Source organism: Puma concolor, chromosome A2, assembly GCF_028749965.1.
Source record: "Puma concolor isolate L17-30 chromosome A2, mPumCon1.1.hap2, whole genome shotgun sequence".
NCBI classification, from domain to species: domain Eukaryota; kingdom Metazoa; phylum Chordata; class Mammalia; order Carnivora; family Felidae; genus Puma; species Puma concolor.
This window is the reverse complement of record NC_141668.1, coordinates 38,112,220-38,121,829: the sequence shown is the minus strand read 5'-3', so window position 1 is coordinate 38,121,829 and position 9,610 is coordinate 38,112,220. Positions and strand designations below refer to the sequence as shown.

The 9,610-nt window shown below is 38.4% G+C and overlaps 1 protein-coding gene across 4 annotated transcripts; it reads right to left on the bottom strand.

The window, feature by feature from the left end:
- Positions 1–219: 219 nt before the first annotated feature.
- Positions 220–8,870, bottom strand: GPR85 (G protein-coupled receptor 85). Of its 4 annotated transcripts, none has more exons than XM_086692208.1 (4): positions 8,569–8,870; positions 7,476–8,119; positions 7,197–7,338; positions 220–6,085 (listed from the first exon to the last, which is right to left on the bottom strand). In XM_086692208.1, the coding sequence occupies exon 4, from the start codon at positions 5,913–5,915 to the stop codon at positions 4,803–4,805; it is 1,113 nt and encodes a 370-aa protein (XP_086548334.1). In that variant the 5' UTR covers positions 5,916–6,085; positions 7,197–7,338; positions 7,476–8,119; positions 8,569–8,870; the 3' UTR covers positions 220–4,802. The 4 variants fall into 4 exon arrangements, with proteins under 4 accessions (XP_086548334.1, XP_086548325.1, XP_086548339.1 ...); XM_086692199.1 differs by having other exon boundaries at positions 7,197–7,314; XM_086692213.1 differs by having other exon boundaries at positions 7,197–7,311.
- Positions 8,871–9,610: the final 740 nt, after the last annotated feature.

Genomic DNA, 9,610 nt, shown 5'->3' with positions numbered 1-9,610 from the left:
TTTTTTAGAACCTGTTACATTGCAGTATAAGGCAAACAGTTAGCCAAAATACATAAATAAATAAAAACAAAAAACCATTCTCCCTCTGTTGCCCAAGTTCTCCATAAACCTTTAACTTATTTGACTGTTTGACTTACGGCAAAAATAATCCCAGTCATCTACAAATAATATCTTCATTTTAACCACTATTTAGGCTAATTATGAACCTGTGCCTCAAAATTAAGCAATTCTATCATTTTAATATGGTTTAAAAAAGAGTTTCTGAGGGAATTGGGGGAAGTTACAGAACACTAGCATGCCCAGATTTGATAACAACAATAAAAAAGTCAGCGATAAACAATTATCCTGGTAGACCCTGCAATTTCCATTCAAAACATTTAGAAGATAATATTAACAAACATGAAAATGATGTATTTTTACATAGAAAAACAAACTCACAAGACTTTGGAATTGCAAATAACCCACAATTGTGGCAACCATCTACCTTAATTAATGTGTTTAACCAGTATTTGAAACATTACCATTTATCATCTTCTTTTCTTTCCTTTCTTTTTAAATATGGAATTCATATAAACTGTTTGTGTGTGTGTGTGTGTTTTTCTTTAAATAACACTGTAGAGTAAAAAAAAAAACTGGAACAAAGTAAATTTATCTAATGGTGAATACACAGAAGAAGTTTTGGTTCTATTTACAAACTGTCCTACAGTAATCCTCATAACAACACAACTCACTATTACATGGCTTAGCTGAAAAGAAATAGGTCTCTATAATTGTAATTATGTTTAATTGTATTTGCAATAGAAATAACTTCTGGAGGCCAAACAAACTTTTCAGATTATGGGGTTAGGGAGTTTTATGGTATCTACAATAAGGAGCATTAGAAACTTCGCAGTGGCATGCTTTAACAATAAAGAATATATACCCTGTTTCACAGGTTATTCCCATCGTTGCTTGAGCACCATGGGAGAGCCCCAGGAATTGGCTTCTTAGCGCCTTCTTTGATGACACTTTACCCAGGCATCCTCATAGCTACCTTGTGGGAAGGTATGAACATGTAAGAAAAGACACCTCCATGTTTCTTGAAGGAACTGAAATATCTCACTTGTGCAAGTGGACAGTCAGGACACAGGAGTAACTTTAAAACTCAGGTTTTGCCGTTATTGTGTGTATTTGGCATTAAAAACGTGGGAACTCAGGTTCCCAAAGTAACATGGTGGTTCATCTAAATGAAGTGTGAGCAGAACAGGAGGTTCCCTCTGAATAGAGGGAATATGATATATAAAAAGATCCCAAGGAATACTGGGAAAAGATAGGAGGTAAGGCACTGAAGGAAAAATGGAGAACAGTCTATTAATGGCCATTAATACCAAGTCCATCTTAGAAATGATTACTGTCGTAACACTTGTAACTTGTTGGTACTACATGTTTAATTGTTCCCACTAGACTAAGAAATCTTCATGAGAGACTGTTCTGTCTTGTTTTCCACTGTGCTCCCAGCACCACGCCCAGTGTCCAATACATATTTGTTGAATGAATAAATAAATTAATAAGCAATTCAGGTAGCATTCATGGAAGTAGAGGTAAATGGATAAGTAGCCATATCCGTGTGTGAGCAATGACAAATCAGCTAACCTGTGAAAAATGCTGGTGTTGAAATCCATCCAGCTAACACTTGAAGGTGATTCAGTCAATAGGCTGTCCTACAAATAATTTTTTTCTAATTACTTTGGTTAATTTTATGTTATTTAAATGGGGCCTCTGTGGAAAACTGGGCAAGTTACTCACCTCCTTCTGTCTCAGTTAATATCTGCATAGGATTCCACAGTCACAGACTGAATGCCTGGTTCCAACCAGGCTTCTCACAAATAAATCCACTGTGCACCAAAGGAACCAGATGAGGTAGTATAGACACATTCATGCAAACATATCACCACTATTAAGGAAAACAATTTAAAGACTGTCAGCTCAGACGTGATTAGTCCAAGAGGAACACATTATTATTGATAATGAGCCTTTCTCACAGGGAAGTGAACTCCCCAAGTGGGAATATTTTTAGGGGTTGAAGATTAGTAATATTTTCAAGTTGGATTAGTTACCAACTATTTTTAAGTACTGAATATTGGAATGGGTGCCAAAATAGATAATGTGATTTGGTCATTAAGATACTACTGAAGCAGACTTTTTATATGACTGCTGCCATTACTCATTGACTTACGAATGGCCTTGATTAACTGGGGATGTATCTCACCTACTGCTTGCCCCTTGACTTGAAATGCCAAGTTAGTCAAAAGTAGGCTCAAATGAAAGTCACTATGGTTCTGTACTATTCACTGATCACTTACCAAAGGGGTTGGAATCTGTTATTCCAAATATCTAGGTGGAGTCAGGCAATCTCACTTGGCTCTTGCTCTTGACTCTTCAATCCCCCACCTTTAATATATGCCTCAGTTTTCTTGTCTATGTTATGGAGGCAAGTAGTAATAAAACCTGATCTCTGGCTGCAGGACAATTGCTGACTGTTTTACTGATTGCTGGTGATATCTGATCCCGTAAGCAAAGTTCTCTATAAATACAATCATTGTAATTATGCTTCTACTATAAATTATTTTGAGTTGGAAACATAATGTTATCAGAATATCTTTTGATAACATTCCTTTACTGTATTTTGGATAATGATTTTAGTACCAACGAGGGGCCTTTATTGCTAGATTCAACTCACTGTTGTACATTAAACTTTGTCTCAGATCTGACCAACTTTGGTATAAAGTAAAATGAGGTCAAACACAGTGCTTGCTAAATCATGGCTTGAGCTGTCCTTACATGAGCAAAACTGAATAGTTGCATATATCATTGAGACATTCCAGTGATTTATTTTTCCTTATTTATATTTATATTGATATTCTCTTTACAGAAGTACTGTAGCAATAAAGAATTCTATTCCATTAGATTCCTAATCTTATTTTTCAAGTACCAAAAGGCAAAAACAAAAACAAAAACAAACAAATGAAAACAATGGAAAACAAAAACAATAAGTTTTCTGGTTTTGTCATAATGTTATCGTAAGCTATTCTTCTTAGATGTTATATATTTAGAACCCAAAATTTCTCCTATGATCCAAATTAAAATGTGATATTTTTATATTCAAATTATGAACCAATCAACTAAGCAGGTATATATTTCTAAATATTACTGCCTTATAAGAGAATAAATAGAGGGTAATCACGATAAACTATCAAATAATGCTTTTGTAGATAATACTATTTGTCAGTTTATCAGCTTTATGCTCCCTATTACTCATGCATTTCCAGTTCAAAAATATAATAGCTACAAAAATCAAAAAGCAAAACCATAATAAAGCTAGCCTTCCTAGTTTGTGCTTGCCTCCCAGGTCAAAAGAAATTGTTAATTGCCAAAAATGTAAAATTTATCCCAAGGAAAGTAACAGGCTACACGGGTAAATTTTGGCAAATGCAACTTTATATTGAAATTCACACATCTGTATCTTAAAGAATGAGACTCACAGACTCTAATGTATTTCTAAAATACCAGAAATCATATTATAAGCTTTCACAAGTTAAAACTGAAATAATTTAAACGACCAATACACTGAATGTGCAGAAAGTAGAAACAAGACTGTGCCTTCAGTAGAATAAACGCTTCACAAATTGTGCAGGATGTCATACTAAGGCTGTGGTCTCCCCTTGACAGCTGACTCAAAATATAAACATACATCAACTGCCCGCTTCTTAGAACACACTAGAATGGGTAGCACACCTCGGAAGAAAATCTCATTATCCCAGTGATGTGCACCTTAATTTTCAAACCATGTGAGGAAAAAGGAAAAAGAGTATTAAATGATCGTCCATGCACTTCCAGTTGCATGACCATGACCAGTTACTAATTCGATTTCCCTTGACTATTTGCTCCAATGCTAAATAAGATGAAAGATACTAGATAACCCTTTAAGGCAACATGTGTTTATTCTGCATTATTAAAACTGTTCAGTTGTGACCAGTTGGTACCATTAATGTTGCCTCCCAGACCAATATCTAGCATTTGTAAAATATAAATGAATTGGAAAAACTTTATACCAAATCAACCAAAACCACATAGTACAGTTCAATGCTAGCAATTTCACTAGTAGGTAAGGAAAGTGGCATTTAGAAATAGTAATGTATTAATACAAAAAAAAAAGAGTAAACTCTAATTGGAACCAATATACTGCTTTGGAATACTCCCCAAAACTTACAAGGCGAATTTTTAAAAGTGTGATAATCCAATAATTCATGGCACGTCTTTAGTGGATTACAGTACTTTAAGTCCCCAAATATTTTAGTCTTTGCAAAACAATAATAGTATGAAATGTTTTAAAGTCTTCAAACTTCTAAAATTAGTTTTTATCAACACATTTACCTCATGTCAACTTAGTTTATTAAGATGTCCAATGCTAATTGGTTTTTTTTTTGATGTTTTTTTTTTTCATAAGTAGTGATATACACAGCATTTAGCACTGATACTTAGCACCTGCTACTTTCATTATCTAGTTTTCAACCACGTAAAGAAACTTAGGGCAGTGGTTCAGTCCTTTCTTAATTACAAACCTTCGCCGGCAGTCAGCAGGATCACTCTGAGATTTAAAATAGGATTATAGGTGAACTATTGCAAAGACTGCAGAATGTTGCCCAAATCCTTATAATTGCTGATCCCCTTCTTGATTTTCTTCTCAAGATATGGCTACAGGCCACAATTGCTTAGCAGAGAAGGTTAGTGTTTCACAAGGCTAAAGATTTCCAGATGCTCCTTCATATAACACAGTAAGGTTCCCTTGGTAACCTGGATTTTCTGCAGTAAAGAAGGGTTGTGCTGAAACAGCGCCTCAGCTCCCTGTTGGAGAAAATGCAGACAAAAGGATTGATTCCTGCTTGGGCAAAACTCATCCAGACAGCGGCTGTTAGAAATCCCCCTGGTACTACAGGCCCTCTTGCAAAAACTCTCCAATAACAGGCCACCAGGTATGGGCCCCACAAGGTTAGGAAGAGAAAAGTCATTATATAGAACATTCTGCTGATTCTTTTCTCCATTTTGAACTCATCTAAGACCAAGAGCCTTCTTCTGCCCGTGGTGTTTGCATTTTGCCTGATGCCCAGCAAGGTGGGTGGTGTGGGACCCCTTCCAAATCCTGCTAGCCAATTGGCAGCTGCCTGGCCACTGGCTCCAGGGCCATGAAAAGTCCAGTTCTGGCTGACTGCTGCTACAAACTGGACTGGCTTCATTTTCCTTCTGTCGTGGACAAAAAATATCAGCTTGAGGTAGACAAGCTGTGTGGCTAGGAGGATGAGAGCAAGGAGCAGCATAAATCCTAAGGAATCATTAGCCCTGAAGGAGCGGTGTTGGAAGGTACATTGATCTTCCTCCCTAATGAATGAGTAAGTGCCCACATCTAAAACTGGGGGGAATGCCATGGCCACAGACAGAGTCCACACCATGCAGATCACAGCCAGACACGTCCAAAAGGTCAGCCTCTTTGTATAGAAGCGGTGATGGGCGATAGCTAAGTATCTGGTGACGCTGATGCAGAAGAGCATGAAAGCAGTGTGGAAACAGGACAAAACCCCCAGAAAGGCAATCACTTTGCAAGTCAGAGTCCCATAAGTCCAGGTAGAGCCATTTTTGACTGAGTTGAATACAAATGGGAAACAAATTGCAGATCTGAGGATATCTGAACAACAAAGATCCAACAGGAAGTAGTAAGGTGCTCTATGCAAGGTCTTATCTTTCACTAGCAAAATGGAGATCAGAAGGTTGCCCACCACGCTGACTCCTATTATGAAACCCAAGGAAGTCAGTTTCAGAAAGGCTGTTAGAGGAGAGAGATTTTGCAAAATGTTGTCAGCTGCATGGCTATAGTTCGCCATAGATGGATGGAGGATAAAGATACAGCCTCAGTCAAGTCTCATGATCTAGATATAAGAACAAGGAAAAGATAGATCCATACATTTTACTGAAAATGTAATCCACAAAGAGAATTGATGCGATCTGCAGTCATGCTTCCTCTTTTCTTCCATTTGATTTGCCATCAGAATATCTGGAAAAAAAATGAGCTATCAGTTCTTAAGTTAACAAGTAATGATGTCAGGCAGTGCTAACACAAAGCTGTTCATTTATGGGGAAGCAAATAAAGTTTTCATTTTGAATAATATTATTTGCTTTAGTAACTATTTTTGCTTGAGATTTCAGAGAATTGGCTGGTTTAGTTTTCTGAACTAGATGAATTTAAAAATGTCCCCATTTTGGAGAACATAAATTTGATTGGGTACCTTTAAGACAGAAGGAATAAAATGTTCCACAATCATAAAATATGCCAGTCCAGGAATTAATCACTAATGTTGCAATGGAATCTACAAGATTGCTAATAGGAGACAGAGATGAGAATACCTACATTTATTTGAGTTCTGTTAGTATCTGTCAGTGTTTTACAGGGAGCTTTTCTGCTGATATGGATCCAAAGAGCCCTTGCAAAATATGTCTTTTAACTCAAGTGCCACTATTCATGCTGCACATTGTAAGAGTATTTGTTGATTCATCTTAAAGCATAATTTCAACACTAGATTTCGAAATTAACAGGAACTTATCCAGGATATGATGTGATTTAATCTTTTGTCTTTTCCTCCACACCCTACCCCCCATTTTTGGTAAATCTTTTCTCTTTTAAACCCACATGATTATTAAAAATGGTTAATGTAAATATTGGCCAGGGAAACACACCCAGAGGAATAATGCACTTCCATTTGTAAACCTTGGCTGCCTGGATTCAAATGAATTTAACATGAACCTGTATTTCTTGGGCAATTAAGCCTTTCCTATTTACACTGATAATCTTTGTGGCAAATCGCAAGTGGCTTCATTTTCAAACAAAATGCACATTGTCTCCTAGGTGCCTGAGAGCCACACCAGGAAAATCGGCTTCCTCTGTTATTCCCAAGAAGCATGTTCCCTTTGCCACTTCTCACTAGCCCGGAATATGCTGATGGAAGCCCAGGCAAAACTGCGTTCGATGATTTTAATTTCCCCACCGGTACATCCCCGGGTAAATACCGATCACATCATGCAACATTACGAAACCTGAAATCCGCCACCCCTGGATTTATAATGTGGGGTGGAGGAGGGGGAGGGGGAGAGAGACATGCATTACATACGCGAAGATGGGGAGAGAGATTGCTTCTGTGCTGCAAGGGAACTGTTCCCGGTGATTCGCAGTCTGATATTCCTCAGTCTTGCAACGCTTTCCAGAAATGGAGCTCTCAATAAGCCCTACTGAAGATGCATTGTCTGAATGTACTTCCATTATGCAGTTTATTGTCAAAAAAACAAAAAACAAAAAACCTCAGGGAGGGCTCGGTGCCGGTGAACCTGCAGTTTCATCAACACTGTGCGCCCCCCTCCCCCAAAACTTAACCGAGAGTATATCCTCCTACCTGTTGGTGTTGGATATCCCGACAGACTATAGCTTCTTCTTTCTATAAATTGCTGATTTTTTTTTTTGCCTTAGTGCCTTGACTGAGCATCCAGGCAGGGCTCGGCGGCGCCTGCGCGCTGGAGCCTCCTTGAGCTCCAGCCGCGTCCTCCCCTGTCGCAGCGGCACCGTCTCCCCCAGTAACGCAGGGGCCGCGGCGGCGGCGGCGGCGGCGGCGGCGGCGGCGGCGAGGGCGGCGAGGGCGGCGAGGGCGGCGGCAGGGGCTGCTTCGGGCTCTGTGGAGCTAACGGGAGCCTCGACCCGTTTCCAGAGCTGGCCCTGTTTATTGGATGTCCTGTCCTGTTGAACTGGCAAAATGAGGCTTTTGTCCCCTTGTGGCTGCTTCTGAACTTTTCCCTCCCCACATTTGAAGTGGGGGCTTGGAAAGGCTTGTTCAGGACCTCAGGCCCACCCTGTTCCCTTAGGGCAGCGACGGGAGAAGCCACGGTGTCGGGGGCGCTCGCCCCCTTCTTCAGCTACCCGGAACCCTAGCCTTCCCCGAACATTTCCTTCCTTTCTCTTTTAGGGTGGTCCAACGCTTTGGAAGCTTCTTTTAGAATTCCTCTTTAATGATTTCCTCAGCTGACCTTTGCATTTGCAGGTTAGCTGGGAGAAAAAAAGAAAGAAAGAAAGAAAAAATAGAAATTAAATATATATATTTTTAAAAGCGCAGTCAAGAAAAATCTTGTCAATGGGGAAGGAGGGAAGAAAGCAGGTTAGGGGCAGCCCTGTCTTTGTTAGTCATCCTCTATTCTCAAATGCACGCAAATATGTGTTAAGTAGGGAGAAGCTAAGTTCAGAGGACAACTGCAAAATGATTTACATGCATTTTACCATAACGAATATGATGATAGAATCAGGTTTACAAAAATTTTAAGTGACTATTCCTTGCATTCCACCCCACCAAGCAAAAGCCTTTCTTTTTCTTTCTTGCAAGTACTGCTGACCAATACATTGGTAATGTCAAAGCAGTTGTGTGTGTGAGTTTCCTTTCCCTCCCCCTTTGTTTTTACAGAAGAAAAATACTAGGAATATAACGAATTCATAAAACTTACACCCATCCAAAAGGTCCGATGATATCACAAGGCACCACATAGCCTGACAACTGAGTGCTTAGGGATGTCTCTGGAATCATGCATTTCCTTATTTTACCATTTCCGAAGAGTTTTGTTTGTGGGGGTGTTATAAGATTTTAAACAACTCCCCACCTCCAAAAAACGAACAGATATGCTTTCATCAATTCCCAGTGTGAAACGTCTGCTTCTCCTCCCGCTTGCTTATTGCTTTATAATAATCTGTTAATGAAACAGAAAAATAAAGACCTTCTCTACAGTAATAATTTGATCTCCAGACAGCAGTAAAATACCTCATTGCTGGGTGGTGAGATTGTGACATTCGGGGGAACTCAAGCCAATCAGCATACAGATAATATGGGTTAATTTACATATTGTATTTCTATTGGACACACTGAGGTAAAGCCTTCTCTGTTTAAAGCTTAAAAATGAATACTTCACTGTCATGGTGTCACAGTCATTACACAAAGCCCTATGTTGGTAATAGTGAAATGATGTTACATTTTCCTGATTTGTTTGGGGATGTCCTAAACCCATTTAAGAAAAAAAGATAATGATTTGTTTAAAAAGATAAAAAAAAAAAGGGGGAATATAAAACACCTAACTTTTGCATTCCCTTAACCTAGAAAAATCAATCCTACAGCAATACTGGAAGTAACTTAAGGGCATTTCCATTCAAGTGAAACATTCCACTTTTTTGCAAAACAAATAAATTCAGAAGAGTGCAAAACTATATGATGGTTTGCAAATTTTAAGTGAAATGTCAAATTCATTTTTGTGAAACTACAAATCAAAGCAAATTTGTTCTGTTTTACTTCCCAATTAGTGTCTCAATGTACCTTGCAAAGAGTTATTATTTCCTGAAATTTTACAGTTAAAATATCTTTAGAATAAGATATTTTTAAAAAGTTTACTGAAGAATCATGATTGGCCAGATCTTAGTTATGGATTAGGGAAAAGCTATTTAAAAGTAAATTAAAAGGGCAACTGCACTGCCAGGCCATGAGGCAATAATTTACTCTGC